Source organism: Dromaius novaehollandiae, chromosome 12, assembly GCF_036370855.1.
Source record: "Dromaius novaehollandiae isolate bDroNov1 chromosome 12, bDroNov1.hap1, whole genome shotgun sequence".
Classification (NCBI taxonomy): Eukaryota; Metazoa; Chordata; class Aves; order Casuariiformes; family Dromaiidae; genus Dromaius; species Dromaius novaehollandiae.
The window spans coordinates 13,393,783-13,419,306 of NC_088109.1; the positions used below are offsets into that span (position 1 = coordinate 13,393,783).

At 45.9% G+C, this 25,524-nt stretch overlaps 1 protein-coding gene across 6 annotated transcripts in view; it reads left to right on the plus strand.

Moving 5' to 3' along the window:
- MGLL (monoglyceride lipase) overlaps positions 1–22,809 on the plus strand; it is a 133,203-nt gene extending 110,394 nt beyond the window's left edge. For 5 of the 6 annotated variants that reach the window (XM_026093079.2, XM_026093080.2, XM_064518981.1 and 2 more), the window contains 5 exons: positions 1,979–2,115; positions 3,701–3,811; positions 9,764–9,853; positions 17,232–17,447; positions 19,071–22,809. In XM_026093079.2, the coding sequence (XP_025948864.2) occupies positions 1,979–2,115; positions 3,701–3,811; positions 9,764–9,853; positions 17,232–17,447; positions 19,071–19,196 (680 nt within the window). In that variant the 3' untranslated portion in view covers positions 19,197–22,809. The remainder of the gene's footprint in view (positions 1–1,978; positions 2,116–3,700; positions 3,812–9,763; positions 9,854–17,231; positions 17,448–19,070) is intronic. The other variant, XM_064518982.1, reaches the window with a different exon arrangement.
- The last annotated feature ends 2,715 nt before the right edge of the window (positions 22,810–25,524 follow it).

Here is a 25,524-nt window from a genome sequence, read left to right on the forward strand (position 1 = left end):
AGCAAATCGTCACAGCCCCACAACAGGGAATCATGGCCCATATACTGGGCCACGAGGGTTTGCTATTTCTGCTTAATCAGCTCTCTTATACAGATGTTGTAGACAAAGACATCCTAGAAGCAAGGCAAGTACCACCAGAAAAAAAAAAAAAAAAAAAAGTTGAAGTGGAGACCTCTACTGAGAGAAAGGGTTCCTCTCTCTGGATTCTTCAACCCATATTAATCTGCTAAATTTGAAGTTTCAATATCAGGCACAGAAAACATTTGAACTCCACAAAGTAGGCAGACTGAATGTCTATAAAGCTTGGGAAAAACTCACCTTCCATCTTCTTTCCATGATAAAAATCAGCTTAAAGTAAATAGTTCCAGTAGCCCCACAGGCAGCTTCACTTCCGTAGATTATTGCAACTCTTATTTTAATTGGCTCTTCAATTTATTTCTGGTCATTGATCCATGGAGGACACTTGCTGTATCATATTCTGGCTGGAATTGGAGAGTGCGCGTGGAAAGCAGAACCAGTAATATGTATTTATAATTGACCATCATGACACCTGTGGGTTTATCTCACAGACATCGTGGTTGATTGCAGTGTTCATTGCCATGGCACCCAGCTCTGAAGACCACCTGCCAAGACAAAATAAGAGCAAGTTTTGTGTTCAGTTTTTCTTAGATGGGGCATATTTAGTTCAGGTCTTTATTAGAAGCTTTGCCTAATTTGGGAGGTGGTTGTGGTTTATGGTTTGCAAAAAAATTTATCTTAGACATACTGATTTCTTCTTGTATGAATATTGCAAACAGATGTAACTGAAAAGCCTTCACCTGTAGGGCTGGGTAGGCAATGCTTTTCTTTGCTGATCGCTAGAGGGGGTACCATCCACCATGTAAACAATTATCAGGCACTTAACACCCTTTAACAAGTCATTGCCTATTTGTGCCTTCAAATATCTCCCCCCCTGCAACTGATCCCACTAGAAGAAGGCCTAGGGAGACACAGTAGGAAGTAGATGTTGTTTGAGACAACCTACACACTGTTTCATACTCATATGGTTTGCTTAGTGTTTTCCCCTCCAGTTTTCTTTAACATCCTGCATGGAATGGAAACAAGCAAGGGGACTCTTTTTAAAGAAGAATTCTATTCTTGATAGATAGCAGTATGTATATGTGGTCAGCTAATCATACAGACTGCTTCCCAGAGGTGGTTTTCATTTCAAGCCTTTGCAAGCTCAAAATTGCTTGGGACTGTATTCATGGATATTGCTGACTCCACCTCTAACAGGGATACCACTGTTTCCATAGCAACTCATCATCTCCAGTTTTAGTCTCTCCCTTCCCTTTGATCAGACAAGATAATTCCCAGATACAGAATAAGCTAACAGCATCCAGGTGCAGTATAGTTTGCATTAACACTTGTTTAGGAGGAGCATGCCACTTGATATTTTCCCATTACAGAGCATTGCAACGACTCACACTTGAGATCCTCAGCTAAGAGCTCTTGAACTGTTGGCAGGGAAGATTTCCATCTCACTTAGTGCTCTAGAGTAGTAGTGAGAAAAGGCAGGATGCTGCGAAGCTCATACACATCCAGATATTGGAAGAGGCTATATCTAAGGCCTGTTAAGTTTATAGTGATCATATCCAGTTTTCAGAATTTTCCATTTCTTGCCAAGACTCTACACTCCAATTCTTACTGTGTGGTGAGCTTTCAGACCCCAGTAGCTGTGATCTCTGGAGCAAAATCCATTTGCCAGTATGCAGTGACCTAAGGCAGACAGCCCCACTGCTGTCTCTGTGCAGCATCCTTTGCATTTCTGCAGTACTCCCTCTATTGGGAGTATCCCTCCCAATATCCCTCTGCTGACTGCAGGTGAAGGTCGAGTTAAGACAGTAAAAGCCCAACAGGCATGTTTCTGATAAAGCTTTTCTCAAATGCAACCATTGCTCTGAATGACTTAGATGCATGCTTTCCTTTTCCCTTACAGTTGGCCATGGGCAGAGCGAGGGTGATCGTATGGTTGTGTCAGATTTCCACATCTTCATCAGGGACAGCTTGCAGCACATTGATCTCATGAAGAAAGAGCATCCTGGCCTCCCCATTCTCATTCTGGGACACTCCATGGTAAGCACCCTTTCCTCTACATTTCCCAGCAGGATATGTGCCATACCACAGTAGTACTGTTCTGGTCAACAAGGAGTAACTCAGCCCACAGAAGGATAAACAAAACTACAAGCAAGCTTCCCACCCACTTCATATACTGTGTGATTTGCCAGCATGCCTTACCCTCTAAGATCTGTCTTGAATACAGTCAGTCCTTAACTTTTCTACTTGGATCATGGCCATAATTAGTGCCATTTGCAACAATGGGATTATTTTTTAGTAAGACCATTCACTCACAGTAGGTACCTAAGCAAATCCCACCACCTCCCTGCAGCGTTGGATTTCTTCTTTCATTTTAACCAGTAAGCAGAAGGTTAAGCTCTCCAAAGCTTTCCAAGTGGATCGAGGATGAAGTACAAAAATTCTCTGTAGCCTCATTCTGTTAAACAGCCTTACAGGAAAATGTACCAAGGATTAGGGCTGCAAAAACAAAGGCACTGAGTTGGTGAACAGATCTGAAGTCTGTTTCTGACAGCACGGGCTAAATCCTTTTATTCAAGCTAGCAATATTCCCATTGATGTCGTTGATCTTCTCTCCCTGCCTTCCCAGAGGAGAGAAAAATGAATAAGTACTTTGGGATTCAGCCCATGCTCAGATAAACAAGTGTTCTTACATAAGAACGCACGGCATGTTCTTAAGTGCTCGCCGTACTCCAAAGCCTCTGTTACAAGGAGCTAATTTCCCAGTGAAGTCTTTGAGATTCTTCTCGCTGCCGCTCCATTTAACAAGCCTCTGGTTCCTCAGCAGCATGGAAGTTCACCAAATATTTCCCTTGGCAACTAATCCTCTGCGAACTTTCCTGAACAAGCCAGCCAAGTCCCCCTCCTCTCCTCCCACCCACCCTCCTTCCCCACCCCCAACTAGTGATCAACTACTGGGCTCACACAGGAGGACCCAGCCTGACCAGTGTTTAGCTCAAAGGGACATGCAAGTATGCTTGATTTTTAACTGTCCAACCTTGGACACAGCACTGGAGGGCTGAAGAGGATGGGGGCACTGAAGAGAAGAATATTTAGCTTTGAGTAATTAGCTATTATTTTAGCATTCCAGATGAGAGCCTTCTTGTCGCTCAGTGTTACCAGTGCCACAGAGTAAACCCTGCTTCACTTCTTTGCATGTCCCCTTTTTCTTGATGCAGCACCAGTCTGTCCCACTCAACTCAAAATAAGTCTCAACTTATATTTCAAGTCCCACATGAACTAGCCATTTAGACTGTTTCTTTTTAGCCCTCTTAACCAAGGAGGACATAAAGCATCCTAGAGAGTTCACCAATACTGCACACAGTTTTGTTCAGTGTGATGCGATGGATTTTACAGCAGGAGAGCAGAAACCAGATCTCTTCTCCCCCACAAAAATCAGCCTAGTTGAGTCACTTCACTTTTAGTGACCCTGATCCTGTAGCCTTCCTCTCTGACCACATTGCAGTCTCACTGGGGGAGGAATCATTTGGTTGTTTGGTCTAAAACCCTTCCAGTAGCAGGATTACTGCATAAATGAGATGTTGGCATCTGTATTAAGATGTGGGCTGTTACTTTTGCATTACAGGGGGGAGCCATCTGCATTCTGACAGCTAGTGAGAGACCCAGTGAGTTTTCAGGCATGCTGTTAATCTCTCCTTTAGTGGTAGCCAACCCAGAAGTCGCCACACCCATCAAGGTAAGAGCAAACCTGTATTGCACTTAGTCACCTCTCTCTTCCATTTGAAGGAAGTGCTTTAAGACCTCTATCCTTAAAATGCAAAACCCTAATTAGATCTGCACCACCTGGATGCCATTCAATACTTTTCTTCTAAGTGCCTCCCCCACACTCCCACTTACTTTTCAGAGGGGAAGCAAGTTTTGAACTCCAGTCCAGGAAAGCTCATTTAAATAAGAGTCAGAGAACGATGCCACCTGAGGAGGTGGTAGCAGACTGTGCTTTCTTCACCACGCCCTTTAGCAGCCCACACAGTGCTGTCCTTTCTCTTCTCCTACAGTTTTCTTCCTGACTCATACAGAGTCTGGTGTAGTTGCAACACAGCCTTTGGCTAAGTCAGGCCAGGGATATTTTTGGTATTTGGGGGGTGACCAATTTCTACACAAAACTAGAGCTCTTCAGTCCCAGGAATCCTTCACCACCCTTAAAGAAGGCTTCCAGCTAAAGTATTACTGCCCTAGCAGCATCCTATTTGGCTTGATACCATAATTGGTTCTTGCCCAAACAAAGAAATACTTTCTTCAGTTTACAGCTAGGCTTTTCCCCCTCCTATTCACATCTCTTTTCCTGATTTATTTCTGATGAAAATTTGCACTGCCTAGTCTGCCCTTCCCCAGAGAAACTCTGCTAAGCAACTGACCCTCATCTCTACTTTTTGCTCCCCTCCTTTCTGAATTTCTAAAAGAATAAACAACAATCCTAAAAGAAACAGGAAGCAAAAGGAAGGGCCAGTTAAGCCAAGAACAGAACATCTCATTCCCACAGTTCTCATTCCTTTTAACCTTTATCCCCAGACTCTTCTCCTAGGTCTAGCTTCTCATTTTAATGTACTTCTAAACTATTTCTCCTGCTTTACTGTTCTGAGAGAAAGGAAACAGATTGCATAGGCTTTCAGTGTAATCCATAGCACCTTCTCCTCTAGCCTAAGCTATCTACTGAGGCTATAAATCAAGATTAGAAGTACTGAAGGGTGCTTTTACGAGGCTGGTAGCTGATTCTTCACAGGTGAAGCTATGTCTGAATCTGCATAAACATCCCATGAGCACTAGTGTTCCTGCTTTTTCTTACTTGGGAAAGGGATAAAGACTAAATGATTAAGGGGAGAAGAGAGAAAAAAAAAACAGGTAGGGTCTAAATTTGAGAGGTACTAGTAGGCTTGTATTTCTAGTGGAGTTAAGGAAAACAGGAAAAAGTTTTTCTTCTCCTAGAGCTATATATTTTGCTTTGTTAGATGCTAAACCCTTATAGAAATAAAGGCTAACAAATTTTGTGGCAACTAGTATTGCTGTAGTCTGGTTTCCTGCAGATTAGTATCAGATAGTTGCTTAATTTCAGTGTAGGAAATTCTAGTCTCTTAACTGAAGTATTTTAGGAGTGTTAACAGAGTCTCTTTCCTAGAAAGTCTCCCATCTGCAATAACACAAGTTCACAGTGAATTTTTTTCCCTTCTCTCATATCTGTTGTTGCCTCTCAAAACTGATAAAAATTAATTATTGGTGAAATATTTGCTTTGTCAAGTTTAGTTGAAGTGAGTCTCGGGGCTCAAAAGGTATTTACAAGAGGAAGGAATGAAAACAGGCAGAGTACTCCTGTGTAAGCCACCCTTTCCCAGAAAGCGGAGCTGAAAACACTTGTGTGTTTTTTTCCTCTGAGAGCCAAAAGACATTTCATTGGTGTTTGTGCCTTTGAGACACAAAGGCTTTGGTTTTTCCCCTGGAACTGGTATGACTTCTAGGCCCTGAGCCATTTCCCAAGGGCCATTGCATTCATCCACTTGCTGGGGAAGTTTCCAGCTGAACAAGAATTTACCTTGGCCTAAACAAACGAGGGCTCAAGGCGACAATAATAGTGGGCCACATTCCATGCTAGGTCCTTCAGTTAGTGTTAGAAATATCTTCAGTCACAGCTGAACTGGCCCTGGCTGTAGCAGAAGGGATGTGCCTTTACAGAGTACATGCAGGAGAAACAAGTTCTGTTCTTTATGGAAACACAGTTTCATCAGTACCTACTACTTGTTCCAAATTCACTGAAGACCAAGGGACTTTGCTGCCTTCCCCCTTTTCTTTTCAACTAAGCTGGACAAGACTTGGCTCCAAATCTTCAAAATTTGGAAGGATGAAAAAAGACATGAATTACATGTGCTGACAAACAGTAGAATAAGGATAGAAGTGTATATCCTGCTGAACTTCTGCTATTAAACACTTTAAAATGGGGTGGGCAGGACAACCTCAGAAACCTGAGAACCTAGGAAATATTCCCTAATGATTAATCCTATACTAGCATCCAGCCTATGCCTTAAAGCCTGAGCACACAGTATTCTCTGTCTGCTTGTTGTTTTTTCCATTTGGCCTTTTACTGATCTGTCGCTTTCCAACCCAAATGAACATCAGGTTATTCCAGTATGTGAGGGTCTCTTAGACTAGTGCTCCAGTCATTCAGGCTGAATTTGCACACAGTAATAATGCAGAGGACTGTTTTTAAAAATATAGTCAAACTGTAAGAAAGTACTAAATTACAAATTCTTATTTTGGCTTTTCTCTGGTCTTTCCAGTTTCACAGAAACATGTTAGTCATGACAAAAATAGATAGGGTAGCTTGGTATGGGTAGTCCAGGTATAGAGGTATGTCCTCCCTGGTGTGACTGTTCCAGTTACTCATCAAAGGGTCTCTTCCAGAGATTTTTGGCTTGGTCAAAATGAGGCTGACTAGCTTGAACAGTTCAGACATCGCATCTTTGTTAGTCCAGCTCATTTGTAACTGAAGTGAGTTTAAAAGTATGCACACAAGCAGTTTAGCGAGCAGAGGTCATGGGAGAGAGAAATAAGCATGCAGAGGCGTGGGGGGGATCAGGGATTACTCCATGCAGAAGAAAAGTGTCTACACTGTAGAGCACCCATATAGTTAAACTAGTACAAAAAACCAAGAAACCAGCTTTAAATTATACTTCCAGTCAAGAGGCAATGTTCAGCTATCTATTTCTATCTTTCTCTGGGATTTTTGTCATAGAAAGCAAAGGGTTGGATTTGAACAGTGTTAAGTATCTGACACACTTCTGTTGGCCTGGAACAGCTCTAGTAACCATTACTCAATAGTATCATCCTCAGCCCAACCAGTAATAATGCCATTATTGTTTTAACTTTTCTTGACCATTTGGGAGCCATTTTCTCAAGAATTGACATTTCCACTTTGAACCAACAGGGAGATGAAGTCTCCAGATATCACATATAGCTCACAGTTGAACAACAAAGCTTTAATTAAAAGTCCAGTGTGTCATAAATGATACCACAGTACTCACAAAATCAACAAAGGCTCCAGGGAAGTCTTCTGGCCTCCTGGTTAAAACATGAAACTTTATTTTTCCACTGGCCATGACCCTGACTCCAAAAATCATCAAAATTACATCTCAATTTTGAGGCCGTACTAAACATTAGAGGGAATGCAGCATTTCCTGCCTATCTGAAAACTCTTAGAAGAATGGTGGCAGAGTCCTTTCACGATCAGTTCTTTTGACTAAGATTAATTCTGTCTGTGCCTAAGTAATAATTACTTTTAGGCATACAGGGAGTATACATGTGTGTAAGTGCATCTGACACATCCATATATGGGGCTGGTTCTTCTCTCGTACAGCTGAACATCAGAAATGATTTCACTGATATCAGCAACCCAGGCCAGTATGTACTGCTATACTTGGGGTCAATCAGTCATTTCTTCTTTTTTGCTAGTTACTCCATTTGGCAAAACTCCAGAAATGTACAAAAACCTCAGGAACATTTCCAAAGCATGTCACAGTCACAGTCATCACTAGCCTGTGGAATTGTGATGATAAGCATATATCATTAGAATAGAAAAATGGTCATAGTGAATCTGACAAAAGACTGTCTAGCTTGTCTCCAGCAAGGGAGACTCTGAGAATAAGGCATGTATTGAGTTCTTCTTTCCCTGTCACACCTTCCCCACCTTCAGCATATTGGTAGGCTGGTGTATTGTTGCTCATGTGAGGGAAAACTTCTTATTTATGCTTCTTCTGCGAAATCCCTATTGCAGATCTTTGGGGATATAAATATTCACATGTACCAAGCAGACACGGAGCAGAACCCATCAAACTTACAATTCTTCTGGAATTTTAGAGTATGCCAGCTAGCTTCCTTCTTCAGCTGAATCTCCAAGTAAACAAAGACCCCATCCAAAAAGCATGCCATCTTTTACTGTCTCTTATGTGCAGTCTTGACCTCAATATCGGTGGTCTTGATACCAATATATTGATCTTTTGGCCAATATTCTAAACAAAACTTGAGAGAGATCATCAGCTAACCTCTTATGCCAAGGTGTTTCCCATCGATCATTAGGCATAAGAACTCACTGCAAAGCATAACTCAGGCTCCAATTTTAGGGCAGCCTAATTGCCTTAGGTTGTCATGATAATCTTTGGAGACAGGCACTTCCAAATGATTATTCAGATTTTACAGGTGCTCTGGAGGTTATTTCTCTCACTCTCCACACTCTCTAAGGAGAGCCTAGGACAATTAAATTTCTAAGTTCTATGCCTCAGCTAGATATATAAAGTTACCTGACATGTACCTGAGTCACTGTAAATGGTTTCAGAGAGACAAAGGTGTTACAGCCTTGTCAGTGCATAGCTGACTCTTCATCCTTTAACATACAACAGGTCACATAGTCCATAACCCTGCCTAGAATTCATAAACATGCATTCCCCAAATCATCACCACCTGGAATTAACACAAACCAGAGAAAAATCGCATTCCTGCTCATTAACACTGTAAGCTCATACTTGTGCCTGTGTGGATACATTTTTTACTAGTCCAAATCCAGGGACTTCAGTAGAACTTAATTTTGCCCACACACTGTCATGGTCAGTGAGGGGCTTGGTATACTCGCAGACAGTGACACAATGTCCTTGTCACATCCACCTCAAAGCACACTGGTGTTCTCAAATCTGCTATGAGTCTTTACTGCTTTTCAGTCCTGGACGACTTTGATTTCAACCTTGCATTGTTCCTCTAATGTCGTAATTACTCTGTCATGTATCATCTGAGATGTGAAATGTCAGAGAGTGCTTTAGAAGTGTTGTACATCAGCAGAAACAGAGAACATAGGTGACAGTACACCTTACAAGTACTAGTTGTGGACACCAAAGGGCCATAAAACAGACCAACAAACACTAATTTCGTATTTTCTGACTTAAATGGTGATCACTTAATTAAAGACAGCTATCAAAGATCAGAGCAGAATCCTGGTATCAAAGATCTTGTAGATTGCTATTGAAATGAAAGATGTTACCCTTTCTTCTGCCAGAGGTTTCAAGCTTGGGCTGCCGAATGCTTTTGTGCTTCATTCCCAGGAGACAGGAGAGCAATAGATTTCCTTAGCCAGTGCATGCACATTTTGCTGTCCTTTATTTGCAGGCTCCCCTGAGAATATGCTTATCAAAAAGAGTGCAGCCTAGGCAACTACTGCAAATTGCACAGAGTATCACTTATGCTCTGCAGCTTGAAATCAGAATTGTGACAGCAAGGAAAGGGCAGTAACAACAACAAAAACCAGCCCCACAGAGGAATGGAAACAGCTTTTTTCTAACAAAGTGCTTAACTGAGGCCTTTTTGGAAATTAACTTACGAATGAGAAAAAGGCAAAGTACAATGAATTTGTGATGCAAGTGGACAGTTGCAAGCATTTCAAACTAGCACATCTAGTGCCTGATTCCAGGAGCAGTTTAAATCCTTTCCCTTTATGACAAATGGTTTAAATATAGGACAGATCCTTCTCCAGTGTCAGCTGATGTTTCTTTACTCCTTAACTTCAGTGCTGATTCCCATCAGCTGAGAATTTAGCCCTCTGTATTTACTCCCTCTTGCCCTAACTAGTCCTCTAACTACTTGCTTTCCTCTCCCACAGGTTTTTGCAGCTAAAGTGCTCAACTTTGTTCTCCCAAACCTGTCCCTGGGATCAATAGATCCAAATGCAATTTCCCGGAACAAGAAGGAGGTGAGAACCTTAATGATATTTAAAGCCACTACTGAGTTGGTGTGCAATCCCAGTCTTCTCATTTTTGCTTTAAAAAATGAAAAGAAGTGTTTTGCTAAATCACTAGGGCAAGGTCTTTGCTCATATAAAAAGGTGAAACATTTCTGAGGTCAATGGAGCCACATCTCTTTCTATGTGACAGAGAACTTGGCTCACCATTGGAAATCGGCAGTTCATCCCTTCAGTGCACCTGGCACCTTTGGCCATTCTGGGCATGGGACGTAGCAGACACCTGAGCTACATTTGTGGTAGCAAGCATGGGAACCATAGGTCACCCCTGCTGCGCCACCCCTGCTCATTACGATGGCACAAGTAGTTCATACAGTTTGTAAACACTGCTAAAGTCACACTTTCCAACCCTGCTTTTTTCAGTGATACTGTGCAAAACATTACAGTCCCAGTGATTTGTATGAAGTTGTGCTGTGGAGCCCTGCTTACAAACCAGGATTGCATTGTGCTGGATGCATTCAAATACCAGAAAAGAGCATGCTTGCCCCAAAGACCTTGCCACAAGGTCTCCCGGATTACGTACTGGCTCTACTGCAGCCTTTCTGAACAAATGATGTATTCTTTCTGCACCTCAGAATAATACATCAATGAGCTGCAATTGAACAAGCTAATTCCAGCTTCCACCGCTGTGACCATGAATGAAGCTTGAGACTCTTCTCCCATTCACGCACACTCCCAGTAATAACTGTTGCAGCGTGTTCATGCGATTACTGGCAAAACCAGATGTCTTAGCAACTGCTCCAACAACACATACTGACATTTTTTCCTTCTCACTGTTGTGGGAGGAGAAAAAGGAGTGAGACACAAACTGTAAGTGAATGAAATTGCTTTGTCTGGAGAGAGGAAGTACTGGTCAGTGGTTCCTGTGGACAGGTGCTCCCATGTCAGCTTGCATCTCACTGAAAGAGGCTATCATTTTTCATGCTGTTCATGAAATGATTCATATCTTAGGTTGAAGCTAATAAATTGCCTTCCTCTAGGAGGGCAGCTATACCAGCATTAGAATGGAAGCTCAAAGGATCAGGAGCAAAGACGATGTCAGCAGTTGTATGAGTACAATGTATTCAACCTCTGTTTGCATACTCAATCTGTGGACTTGCCCATTCAGTAAACTGGAAGGCAAAAGAGTCTTGTAGAATAGCCCACAAGGCTTTAGGGGTTATTTCTTGGCCCTGCCAAAGAATTCTTTTGTCAAACGACTTCAATTTCTTTACCTATGCACAGGGCATAATATTTCACTGGATTGACTTGGAGAAGGAAGATGTAGAGTAGGTCCCAGGAAAATGTCATGGTGTGTGTTAGTGTACATCCATTGTATATTGATGTACAGAATACAGTTCGTAAAGACTGGGAAATGGATGATGAGTGCAGCATAGAGCAAAACAGATAGCGATAACCTAGCGCTTGGGGGAGCATCAATTATGCTATTTAGTGTGATGGTAGAGGGCAGGAGAGAGGGGTTTGCAGAAGCGGTGGGCACAGGCTGCAGTAATGGTGAAGACAAGAGAAGGTGGGTTCCCAGTGCTTGACAAGGATGGGAGGGGAGTGGGATGTGTTTGTGTAACGGGTGCTGATGGCTGGGTCTGGACTTCTTGTGATGGGGGCAGGACCATTTTCCCATGCAGCCCTGCAAAGTGAGGAGCTTTTCCAGCTCTGGAAAAGGGAAAAGCCATTGCTGTCTCCAAATGGGATAGACTTTGCTGTGAAACATAATACCAGTGTGCCTGTGTTCTTAAGTACAGTACAAGGCTGCTCAAAATATATACGTGTAAAGAAGGCTGATTCTAGTCAAGCTATAGAAACCTTTTCTTAATTGCATTCACCTGCCATAATTCATTGCATATAACTCAGAGAATAAGTTTAACTTAGAGAACTAATTCAGTAAAAACACATTGAGGAAAGTTTTCACTCCTGCATTTAGAGAATAAAAGTGACCTGTATTCTGGAGGAGGAGAGGAATTTGAGAATGCTACCCTCTGCATGACAATTAGCACAACATACTTGCCTCCAACACCTGAATCCTCTGCTGAAGGGTGCTAGTGGTGCACCAGATAGCATTGCAGGACACACATGTTCATGTGAGGGCATCTCAAATCCTGATGCACTCAGAAAAGTGTCAATGAACTCCCTTAGCTTGGTGCACAATATTGTCCAGATATTTCTGTTTAGGCTGCTGGGGTGATTTTAGGAATCACCACAGCAACCACTGGACATAGTTTATTTTAAAAGCTGTTGTGTTTTCTTTGTACCCGGTGACTTGCTGCTGCTCCCACTGCTCTATGATGCTCCAAGTCTCAAGAGCTTCCTGTGAGTGTTGTTGTTTTCCGCTGACATTTCCCTTGCCATGGAGCAGCCTCAGCCATACTGTCCAATCTCACATGATAGCTCCTGTCTGGGACTTATCTTTGGCTCATTCTGTGCAAGCCTCTTGAAAGTAGTTAAAAACGTAGGTCTGCTTCATTAGCATCTACTTACAATGGAGTAGTCTTCAAAATGAGAGAAACCCCTCCTTGCTCTGCTGCCTGGCCTGCCTGCAAGTGAATACACAACTGCCCTCGCCAGCTGTCGATTGCAGTGTAACCTGTCTTCCTGACCATCTTCAACACCAGCAGCTGAGGCTCCAGGCACTTACTGAAAGCAACACATCATCTCAGTACTCTGGCTGCCACTGACACACACTCCATCCTACTTTTGGACTCAAGATGTGCAGCTTCAGAGCACACACTGTGCTGGAAACATCCATTATTTATGTGTTAAATGTATTCTTCTGCCAGACCAACTTTCTATTCTCTAGAAATATTTTTGGGACATCAGCCAAGAATTTCCTGATGAACTTTTGTTCCCAGCAGGCTGGCCTCGGGGTGCAGGGACTGGAACACAGGATGGTATGGAGATGTTTAGTCTATTTTTTATATCAAATGCAAGAGACACAGAAGGGAGCAAGAAGCAATCATAAAAACCCATTCCCCCTCCCAAGGTGAATAAGGTCACGGGGACACTCTCTTACCCCATTAATCTTTGTTAGCTCCCACTGAATTCAGTGGAATAGTCCCACTGACGTTAGTATTGTTCCCTTGTAGTCCACATAGGATGAGGCTGTAGTTGCCCTATAATGAATTTATTGCTGTGCAAAAAATGCAAAAGAAAGATGCAAACTTCTAAGCAGGGGAACCTAATGCAGCAGGAGCCCTGATAGTTGCTTCTGTCTTAGAATTACAAAAAAAAAAGAAGAAGAAGAAGAAGAAGGGGGAAAAAAGACTGTTGTGATGGTCTCTGCAGAGCCTGCACTGGGCCACAGCTGGAAAAAATCACAGGGCTATCCCTGGCTCCTAGAGATAACCTCAAGTGCATGCACCTGCTGCCCAGTGCATGCACCCTTTGCTCAGTGCTGCAAAGGGAGCTCTCCCTGCTACGCAGAGCAGGTTTGCAAGACCTAGAGTTAGCATCATCCAAGCTGACCCTGATGTATGCACTAACTCACTTCAGTCACAAAACAAAACAGAAAGTGTAGATCACCCTCATCTCAACAGCAAACTCCTAAGTGTTCTCATTTATTTATTTATTTGTTTTGTAAGCTTAAAGCCATGGATGAAATGATTTAAATTAATCCTTCTGTGGCAGTTTTAATAAAACCATTTTACCTCTCAGTAGTGGGGACTGGGGCATGTACATACCCGGTCCCCATCCCTCAAGTGAATGTGCCATGCTAGCTCTGCAGCGTGGAAGCATGCGCTGAGACCAGCACGTAACAAGCAGGAGCAGGAGGGCAGCAGTGATTTCCTCGCACCCACACAGGAAAGCCAGAATGCACAGGTAGTGAAAGAGGCAGGTTGGGAAGAAGTATAATAAGGAAAAAGAGCAAGAATGCAGATGGGAAGTCCTGCAGGATGCTGAAGATCAGCCCTATATTCTCTGAACCTTTTCTACAGCTAAAAAGTTTACCACAGGAAATGATGCAGATAGCTGTTCTTTAAACCTCTTTTTTCCATCCCAAGCTGCTCCATTGCACAAGACTTTTCTCTTGCTACCCCTTTCCACCAGAAGATAAAGCCCGTTCCCTGTCTTTCCCTCTTTTCCCAGGCAACCTGGTGCTCTGCACTCACCTCACGCACTGAACAGTAACTTTCCAACTGTTGTTCAGTCACAGGAACTAGGATCCTCCCTCCTGCAGCACTGATCGATCCTGGTCAGGATTGAGGGTTTTTTTTTTCGGCTCCCATCATCTATACAAAAATATTGGTTGGCTGCTCAGTAGCTAGAAATTTCCTGTTCTTTAAGAAAAGAGAAGAAAGAAAGAAGCCCATTAGGTCATCCCTTGGCATTTATGGCATTGTACGGGGTTGGGGAGGGGGGCCAGCTCACATAAATTCATCGACATTATTTTACTCCATGGGAATGGAACTTCTGTCAATCCATCCGCCCACCCCACTTGATCTTTTTCCCTGGAGTCCTTCGTCTGTTGCCTTCAATTAAAAAAAAAAAAAGAAGAAAAAAAAAGAAAACAACTAAAAAATAGGAAGAAACTCGTCTCAAAGCTGTGTTGCTTTAGTGAAGTGCTATGGCATAGATCTAGCCAAATAAGTCCCAGATCCAGTTGCTAAGTAGCCAGGGGAGCCCTGTGTTTTTGTTTAAAATGCTGAAGAAAAGTCAACAGGTTTGGCTGAAAATGACAGGGTACACCCAGCAGTTAAAGGGAGTGCAAGCAAAATTACAGGCAGTTGGTGTTTTGGAAGTGAAAGTTGAACTTCTTCCATGATCACGTGCTGAATGCTTCTTTCTAAAAAAAGGCAGTCTCTTGGCCTTTTGAAGCAGTTGAGACCAGAGAAGGTATGTCAAACAAACAGGCCAAGCTGCTCTGCATGTAGCTCCTGTGCCGGTGCAGGGATGGAGAGTGGGAAACAGCAGTTTCTGCACCCACAAGCTGGTCAAGCACTTGCAGAGTCCCTGTGAATACAGACAGGACCAGGTACTGCTCAGCATCTCCATCTTCTAACACCTTTAGCAGGAGTTGAGGATGCTCAGCATATCGTAAGACTGGATCCTTTTACACTAACCAGAATCTCACCTTTGAAATGGCCTCTTACAAACAGTATTTTCTAAACCCTCAGAGTGCATGGGCACTTGCTGCTTTGAAAGGGAGATATCAAAATTAAGATCCTCTTTTCCTGAGCTCTGGGAGTGAGAAAAGTCTGTGTTTGTCTTCCTGTCAAAAACTACATTTCAGAGTCTAGCGCAAAGGCTAGATGCAGCCATGGTCTTGCACAGGGGCCACAAGAGCAGCTGTACATTGCCATGGACCCTTGGGCTTGCATGTGCTTTCTAGCAGTACATCTAGCCCTGTATTCTGAACATGCCTGTAACTTCAGTTTCACACAGAGCTCAGCGTTGGTGAGCTTCAAAGCTCAGATTGAAGCAGCTGTCCTTGGCTACATCTCCAGCTACCCTTTGCACAGCAGAGGTTTTCATTAAGCATGAACTTCATTTCCTTGCTCTCTCCTGCCACCTCCTCCATATGACAAGCTATGGCATTGGCCTTAATCAAATACTGGAAGCTTCTGCTGTGTCCAAGAGTCAATGAGTAGGTGCTACAGCAACTTGAAGCTTTTTGGCCCAACTCTAGCACAGATTAGAGTAGCTCTAAAGCTGTCACCCACCTCAACCATGCTTAGCGCTGTGCAGAGCTCTCGTCAGGGCCAAAGCAAGGGCTGGGACTGAAGGGTGCAAGCTCCCAATATACTCAAATTCCCCCCACACTCCTTTTCCAGGGCAGCACTCAGGAATAGGATCTAGAGGTTCCCAGCAACAGGACCAGCAGGAGGAAGTGGTGACTGGAAGCAAGAAGGTGATGGGGACAGACTTCTGTGCACCAACATGCCTTGCTACCAGCTGTTTCTACTGCCTTCTGCACCAACACATTTGAGGCCTTGGGGAGGGAAACTGGCTCTACAGACTTCGGCAAATTCAACCCTCCAGCTGGAAAAGCCCCTCCCCCCCATAGTGTCCTCCTGCCACCCTGAAATCTCATCTCACAGCAAGATGAATGTAAAATCTAACCTAGAGGCTTTCTAGCTTCTCAGTGGGGCAGGTCAGGGTCCAGGAAGGTCATTCTGCTCCTGCTAAGGTGCACATCTGGGCCCAAACTTCCATGTAACTAGGTGTCCCTGGGGTGGCATCATGGGTCACCTCCCACCCTTGGCCTCCTCAGGGCAGGCATGTGCAGCAGAAGGAGAAGGCTTACCTTTCTGTAAAGGGAGGGAGAATTTAAGCACTCCTTACTGTCTGTGAGGAGAGAGGGAGGCTGTCTCCAGCTAGCCTATAAATAATCATCATTTTTATAAACATCTGTCAGGGTTGGGAGGAACTGGAGGCTGTGCCAGGGACCAACCCATAATCAAAGCATTCTGGCAAATATTGAGATGGCAGTGGCTGTGTGGGCCGTCTCCATGTACAGTATACAAATATTTACTGTAGATTTTCCTGCTGCGGTAACTACTCGCTCCTAGCAACTTTCTGCACCAGCTCTTGTACAATCTGTCTGAACAAGTTTTTTTTTTTTTTTTTTTTGCCTACCTCCTAATGCCATCATTTGAATGAAGAACTGTACTGAGCCACTGGGCTCCCTAAATGGTACTGGCCACAAGCCCACAGCTTACTTCACACAAAGCAGGCACATTGAAGCCCCCTTCCCTTGGAGGTCTGGCCCTGCGGGTTCCAGCATGGAGTAGTCCAACTTGAGGAGAAGAGTCACGGGGTGCCGTTGTCTTTGTTGACCCTGTCTCTAGCTGCAGGCTTCACACTGAGAGAGAACTCCTCAGTGTAGGAGTGCTTTGCAATCAGATATGCTAGTCATCTGTAGATCACTGGCTTTATCCCCAGAGAGAGAGGAATATCTGGGACCTCACCAAAGCAGGATAAGGACTTGGACAATATCAACTTTGAAATAATGCAGACTGAAGAACCATGTGCAGAAGAAACTGTCACCTTTGAGTGACAGAAGGACACGTCAGGGTAGAAATAAATGTAAGCAGGTGTCCCCATGGGAACAGTCATTGGCTGACACTGATTGTTTGCCTGCAGAAGGATCTTTGGCTCTAGTATCTTTTAGTGATGTAAAAGAGAAACAAGCAGGCTGAAGCAAGCCAGGTTCTGTGAGAGGTTCTGGGAAGCTGCAGTAAAGATGTCAACTTTGACTCTGATGGCAGGATGTCCTGACAGGGTAGGAAATGGCTATGCAAGGAAAGGGAAGAGATTCCTCACAGCCAAGGTGAGCTGCTTTGTTTTTTCTGCATGAAATACTGCTAACCTTAAATTACCTCTTTCTCCTTGCCAGATGGAATCGTACACAGCAGATCCCCTGGTCTACCACGGTGGCATGAAGGTCTCCTTTGTCATCCAGCTGATGAATGCCATTGCCAGAATTGAGCGAGCTCTGCCCAAGCTCACTCTGCCCATCCTGGTACTACATGGCTCTTCTGACAAGCTCTGTGACATCAAAGGGTCCTATTTACTGATGGACACAGTGCAGAGCCAGGACAAAACACTCAAGGTTATCTTGCTTTTTATGGAATTGTACTGTTAGTATTGGCATGAGCACCAGTCACTGTGTGTGTGTGGGGGGGGAGGGGGTTAGGGAGTCTGCTTAGCTCCCTTCAGAGATGTAAGCAGCATTGAGGGAAAGTAGGGCTGTATAAAGCTGGACCATACTGATAATGTCAGCATAGTAGTTAAGCAGAGGCCCAAACCATCTCTCAAGGAATCTTGGCCAATATCCATATTATAACAAGTAACAGGGCTAAGCTTGCTTCTTGCCTTTTAGGGTTGACAAGGCCGTTAGGAGTAAGGATTCAGCTGAACTCCCTTTGGAGCAGGGGGTCGTGGGTGATTTGAACACCTGATCCTGTGGGTAGCTGTGTATATAGGGATCTCTGTGACATGAAGCAACTTGGCACGTCCGCAGAGCAAGGCTCATAACCAGGTGAAGTGCTGACCCCAACAGCTCTTCTGAACAATGCCAGTTGTGTTAGTACCAACCTTACCTCATGCCCCAGCGCATAAAGGTGAAGGGAGGCCTTTCCAAAGCACAGCTCAACAAAAGCCACTTCACATCTGCTCACTTCAAGAGAGCCACAGCTGATTAACCAATTGTTAGCACATGAGTGAACCTGAAAGAGAGACAGGGAGACCAAGGGAAAGCTTTTGTCATCAGAAAAATAACTGGATAGGCTGGTCATAAAAGAAGTAAAATTACACAAGGCATGATGGGAACATCCCCCATTGTCCTTTAAACTCCAAGGGCATGATAAATATTTCCTGCTTCTTCTTGGGATAAGAAGCAGGAAGTCTTGCTGAAGGGCAGCAGAGTGCTTGGGTCATGCACAAGTGTCAAGCTCCAATGCCAATGCCTTCTTGCTTATGGAAGTCCAGCACCATGAATGCCAAGTGCAGCAAAGAAGGAGAAGCAGTACACAGAAAAAAAAATGGAAGGGAGCTGGAAGGTTGGCAAATGTCAGGGATGTAAAACAGAGAAGGGATCAAATCCTGGAGGAGCCATTTGCCATGAGGACCTGACTGCGGAAAGGGGATCAGAAGCAGGGGAAAGAAATTGTTTCCCTTTCCTTCTGTGACCTGTAAAGGCCACACTGCACCAGGCAGCTTGCCAAAGTGACTGGTTTGAGTTGCTCAGCTGGGGATACATGGGATCTGGCTGCCTGACCTGCTGTGAGCTCATGGCTCCACTGAAGCAAGTCCTTTCCCTGGGGTGCAGCACCTCTGAGCAAGAGACCTCAGCTCATGAAGACCCGCAAAAAAACCAGGAAGCGTAGAGACATATGATGTCCTGTCCTTTCTCACTACCCCCCCTTTATACTTGTTTTCCACTCCTAGAAAAGAATCTTAAAGAAAAATAACATCTGCCTCCAGCACAATCCAGAACAGGCTCCATCAGCACAGAACCTGAGAATCCATGGTGGGACCCCTTTATGAAGTGGGGTGGGCCAAAGCTCAGGGAACGTCTTTAATTTCATAACCTGCCATGTCTAGGAAAAAAACCTGATCAGCTGTGGGCAGGGTGTGCTGGGCCTGCGGGTTTTGACAAGAGGTGACTGAAGGTTGCTTTGTTCATTGGGATTTTTTTCTTCTACGCTAATCTTTACTCTCTTCCTGGTTGCAGGTATATGAGGAAGCCTATCATGCCCTCCACAAAGAGCTGCCTGAGGTCACTACCTCTGTCTTCACAGAAATACTAACATGGGTTGGCCAGAAGGTCCCAGCAGCTGAGGAAACCAGCCATACTTAAGAGCAATTATTTTTGCAGCTCTTTCTGGGGTTTTCTGGGGATAGATGCTGTTCTTAATAGAAGTCTCTCTGAAAAAGATCTAACACAGAGGGGCCCTTGGGATATTTTACCATGCACAGCATGAGGGAGGGTGGGGGGAGAGGCACAAGATGGAGCACTTTTTGCTCACATAAATGGCCATTGCCCTAATCTCAGAAAGAATTTATAGCTGTGAGAGCAACCATTAAAGCTTTCCAGGTTGGGTGGCTTTATTAAACAGCCCCTTATCCACTAAGCCTCCTCTATCACTTCCCCTTCTCTGTTTTTGCTGAGGTACCAGGAGTGTATTTATACTGCAATAATTTTTGGTATGTTAAACAAGTCCGTATCTTCCATTTTATGGTTTTGATTCCAGGTATGTACAGTCCCATCCCTCTTCCCACCATCCAGTACCTTAAAAGTCCTGGCCCTTGAGAGGAGAGTGCTGGCTGGGTAACGCAGAGAGGCTGAAAGGCAGAGCTGATGGGGGTGGGAACAGACTGATGCTTGAAAGTGAAAGGCTAGTTTTCAAGGTCAGACCCCTTCGGATGCTACCTTTATTAGCAGACCAGGCCCAAGGGGAGAGAATACACAGTGTGTGTTTTCTCCCCCCACCCTAACTCCTCTGTGAGTTTGTGCTCTGGGAAAGCATGTTGAACAGCTTTTTAACTTTCATCATCGGAACAAAATCCCAGAGGGGAAAAGGATGAATGTAGAATCAAACTCACTTAGCACATTCAAAAACCGTGCTATTCTCAGTGCCAACCCCCATCTCCTCTGCAAGGTGAACTACTCTGTAAATATTCCTAGGGGCTGCTTTCTTTCTTTCTTTTAATTTTTGGATTAATTACTTGTGCTACTGAAACTAAAGAAGCAAAGTCAGAGTTTTAAGAGAATATAGTAATATAATATATGATGTATATAGCAGTGGCTGGGAGCTGGGGAAGAAATGGGAGGAGAGTCTAAAGAAGGGGTTAATTGTTCCTTTTCTTGGCAAGGAATAATGTTGTCCTACCAGGATCCAGTTCTCTCACCATAACTTTACAGTCATAATCTGTTGTTTTCCTTCATCAGTTGGAAAATGTCCTGAAAAAAATGCTACAGAGAAGCGCAGAGCATCTGGTGGGTGGGGAGTAGCAGTGGGTGTCCTCATGGGCCATCAGTTTAGTAGGAGACCCAAAGCATGAATAGAAATCCTTTCCAAGCACCACCCGTTCTCCTCCTAAGCAGCATAGCCACCAGCATAGCAGGGTCAGCACGGGGCTGAGCTCATCCTTTTACACAAGGTGGGGAGCTAAACGCAGAGTATAGGGTACAATCAGTCCAATGTAAGTCTTGCTGTCCTGGGGGTATTCAGGGGCACTGGTGTGCAAGCTGCCTTGGAGCACCCTGTGAGCTGATTCCGTGGGGCAGACGAGCCAAATGCTAGAGCTGACTGGGTCTCCAATGGCAGAGGGGCTAAAGGAAAGACCAAAGACCCTGTCATGGAGCAAGGGCATTATATCAACACAGCAAAAGCAGTGTAGTGATCACAACACAGCTGTGCTGGTAAATTTACCCAAAAGATGGCCCTAATTATTAGTATGCCTCTTGGCATTAGCCAAAGGGAAGAGGTTTAACTTGCCTGTCTCCCTTCAGTTTTGCAAGAAGCAGCCGCCAGTAAATGCTCCATAAGAGAAACTGGAGCATCTTGCACAGTGACAAAACAAGACCCCTGTTTCCTTCCCTGGTAGCAGTGGAAGTAGTGGTAGCAGTTCTGGCACAATTCAGGAAAGGGACCTCTGTGCAATAACAGTCAGAATCAGGTCGGACCCCATGTAGCCCCATCGATGAGGATGTACCAGCAATGCATGGAGGCATGTTATGCCCTTGTCCTCACAACTGCCTTGGGGACCTAGTCAGGAAAGCTCTTTTATGAGCTGGTGTGGGCATTTCTACACTTGTGTTTTCCTGCCTCTGAAGAGAGGAATCAGCTGTAGTTTTCCTAGCAATGTGAGCTTTTGATTAAAATGTTATTCCAGTGCAATCTAGCACTCTCACTAACCCCTGCTGAACCTGCAGCGACACTTGCTAGTAGAATGAGGAGATGCACAGGTTGCCTGCTCCGTATCTTCCCACGGGCTGGCTTGCTCTAACATTTTTTTCACTGAGCAAGGTCTCTCCTTGTCAAATACTGTGGGGGAAAGACAGCAAGTGTGGAAAGATTTCAGTGGTGATAATCCTCACCTGCTTCTTCAGCTGGAACAGGAATTGAGCTGGCATGATCCAGTGGTGCCAGATGTTTGGGGTAGTAGCAAGATGGTAACTTAAGGATGAGATTTTTCAAAAGCACTTTTGCTGAGGAAGTCAGTAGGAGCAGATCCATGCCCATGGCCTTTAAATCCCTTCCCAAACTGACACGCACTTTGTGGGGGAGAGGGAAGTGACCCTCCAGCAGGAAGGTCAGGGCCCATCTGCTCCTTCCAACCTGGCTTCAGGCAGAGGAAGGTCTGCAATCAGTGCCTTTGCTAAAGCGTGTCCTTTCACCAAGGAGCATCTGCAGCTCAGAAGAAATAAAAGGAAACCAATTATGTCAATCTAGGGAAGACTCATCCCTGTATCTAGCTAAGCTCAGCAACGATATGTGGCCCAGGGAAGCTGCATTTGAAAATCAGATCAACAAACAAAAACATAGCTCAGTTTAAAATACAACAACAAAAAAACTCACCCCCACGCACAGCAGAGGTTGATGCCACCCTCAGCCAACTTTCTGAAGAGCCATCTTTTAAGGAAATTAGCACAGGGAAACCTTCCTGAAAAGAAGCCCTAGACTTTCTGCCAGGCTACCTGCTGCCTGCCTCTGCCCATGTACACCTCCAGATTTTCAGGTGGTGGAAATTAGTGTGGAAGCAGCAAGCCACAAGCAAATCAGCATGGGCCACTTGAGATGCTGATTTCCAGCAGCCAGTTCTCAGCCAGCACAGTCCAGCTCTCACTGCTGTTGCTGATCCCTTACCCTGCGCGTAAGCTACTTTATATTGACCCAGTTAGGTTGCACCATGCCCTGGAGGAACGCTTCCTTTATTGATCAGATTAGCAACGAGCAGAGCTGCTGCTAAGGGAAATGCAATTAAAGTCTATTTTCAAATGGCAGTTACCATTTATAGGGAAGAGCACAGCTGGCCTCGTGAACGTTGCTGGGTGGAGATACTCGAGAGGCCTGTCTGCCTTTGGGAATAGGTGGCGTTCACGACTGAGCAATAGTAACGTGCAACTACTGTATATATCACTACCTGTAGCACTGAGGGACCATTCCCCCAGGCCTACCCGTGACATTTTCTATTTAGTCTGTTCTTTTTATACCACTTCCCTAGCACACTGCCAGCACAAACCCATTGAGATCACACTTAATTTTTGAAGTAATTTCTGAGCTTGTCTCTCTTTGTTCCACTGTGTTCCAGTTCAATAAAATACATACATACATATATATATATATATATATAAAAACATATATACATACACATGTATTTTCAGTGGGAAAAACCATGTACAAGTTTAGGATTCTTAAAGGAATACAATGTATATTGCAACTAATAATAAAGTTATGTTTTCTGAACAGAGCGTGTTTGAGGGCATCATTCACAACTGCCGTCTCTCCAGAGTAGGAGCAAGGTAAGGTGGAGAGAGAGAGATTAAATTGCTGTTCAGCTTGTTGAGGAGGGCTCTGCAGCCCCCAGGTGCTGCTGAACTGCAGGCACTGCCCAGCCGCGTGGCCGGCGCGTGCTCCCCAGCTGCCGGGGGCAGCTGCAGCTCACGGAGGCCTGCGATTCCCTTTCTGCTTGAAGGTCGGCTCTCCAAAGGGCTCCAAAACCCACAGCCTCACTTTGCAGTTTCCTATAGCCCAGAGTAGCATGGGATTAATTAGCTTGGAGCATTGCAGTAAATATTGCTTTATGTCCCCTGAGGAGAGGCGGAGGCGCTCACATCCAGACAGAGCCGCTCGGTTCTGCTACAGTCCATGTGCTAGGAGGGCTTGGGACACTGCTGTGCGGGGCCAGGGGGGGCCAAGTGCTCCCCCATCCCAGACAGAACAATGCTGGAGCTGATGGCGGAGCTTGCAGTGACAGGCAAGTTCAGCCTGCTTCCCACAGTTTTACAAGCCCATTAAAATATTATGTCAGTGCTGAAACATGCCTAATTCAAACGGGAAGCATCTGCAATGTGACCAGAAGCAGCGGCAGTTTGAAGGCTGCCTTTGCCCCCCGCTGCGGCTCCACGGAGGGCTGGAGAGCACGGCTGGCTCCTCTCGTAGCTCACAAGCAAGTCCCAAGCGCTGGGGGCCAACGTTAACAGCCCTCAGTTAGCCGAAGCCTAGGGTTTGGTGCTTCTGGGGTGCCTGAACTACCCCTCCTACGCCAAAAGAGATGCTCAGACACGGAGTCTCAATTGAGGGCACCTGGCCCCAGGGGCCAGCATTGCCTGCAGCTGTGGGCCCTGGGGCAGCGCAGGCGCTCTGCGTGTTGCTAAAGGAGCCCCTTGAGTCAAGTTGCTTGATTTCTGAAGGCTTCCTGGCTGCTCGTGCCTTGAAGAGGGTGATTGCTGCTGCTGCTGGAGGAGAGAAACGAGCCGGCACGTCCACGTGCTGGCCCTCCAGCCAGAGTCATTAGCGATGTTGGAGCTGACCTGAAACCTCCGGCAACTCACTTCATCTTCCTGGCCTACATGCCTCGTCTCGCTAAATCAAGAGAATAATATTCTGTTTCTCTGATCCCTGTGGGCCATACGTCAGATCAGACTCGAGTTCGACGGGTCAGAAGCTCTGACAACTTTGATGTACGTCGGCAAGGACAACAGAGCCCAGACTTTCGCTGCGCCGCCTGGCACGCTGCGGTGCTGAGAAGCATCATTAGTAACAAGACTTGCTTCAAAACAGGCAAGTGCTTGGCTCTTTTGCCTGAGCTGAGCCTGGTATGTTGGTGGCTCGTTACGTGCCTGGTGGCTTTCCAGGGCCGCGCGTGCGTGTTTTACCGCAAACTGCAAAGAGCGGTTCAGCCACTGGCTCGCCCAGGGGACGCGGGTGGCCGGGAGGCTCGGGGCGAAGCCAGCTGCGGCCCCAGCGCAGCACCGGCGCACACCCCCGAGCTCAGACCTGCCCCCGCTGCAGGCCCTCCCCCGTGCGACCCTCCCCGCGCTCCTGGGCAGGGCCCTGCAGAGCAATGCCAGGGCAGGGGCCAAGGCCGGGCTGCGGGGCTGGGCCCGGCGGGAGGCCAGGAGCAGCGCTGGCACCAGAGTGCTGTTTTGGCCATGCAGCTTCCCTGGCAGGTTCCCGTGCCACTGCCTGGGGCCAGGTGATCTGTCACAGCTGCGGGTGGCCTTTCTGTTTTTAGCCTGTGCTTCGAGTCTGCTCCTGCAAGGCTGCAGGACTCCTGATGCTTTTTGCCTCTCCCCGCTTTGCTGGAAGTTACGTTACCCAGCACCGGCTCCTTCTCTCGGGGGTGCTGCAAGGTGGGCAGCAGCGGATGGTAAAGCAGGAACCAGAGAGACCTGTGACCCACACGTAAACCAACAGCTCTTCTCTGCTGATGAACGAGTTGTGGGATGAGGTGGAGGGAGAAGTGGACCGTAATTTGTGGCAGAGCCGCTGGCATGGCTGCACCGGCATCGCGCCTCTCCGGCAGCTGCAGCACCAGCAAGGAGCAGCCGCCCTTGCCCGGCCTTGGGGACACAGTGCCGGGCTCAGCCGCGACTGCTTCTGCGTGGGAGCTGGGGGCAGCGCTCACCCACACGACAGCACGCGCAGGTTGGCTCATTAGCCGCTCTGCTAACGCTGGCACAGCGCCCCAATGCACGGCCGTGCTGGCCCCCGGGACCCCATAACTGCGTGGGGGAGCCACTCCAGGTCCTGACCCACAGCTTGAGCCAGCCAGGGATCAGCCAGAGCCGAGGGGAGCAGAAGGGCCATGTGCTGCTGCCACCAGTCAGCGAGAGCCCATTGGCACCACGCGCTGTGCTGGCAGCCAGCTTCCCTTGCTTTGGGGGGTTTTTTGTTTTGTTTTCCAGCAGATGTTCGCTCTTTTCCTCTGTAAGCACCAGAAGTCTCCCTTTTGCTCAGAGACAGTTAGGTTCTCCAAGCTTATCAGGGCTGGTCTCTTCTAGTGCCACAGTCAGTTTTCTCCGTGTGACAGGGAAGCTGCTGTTCACCATTCTGCTTCCTCCCAACAGGACTATTAAACTAAACAGCCATATCTGTAAGCAAACCCCGCTTACCCCACAGACCCCTCCAAGCACGATCCCTGCTCCCCGCTCCTGCAGCGAGCACAGAGCCACCCAC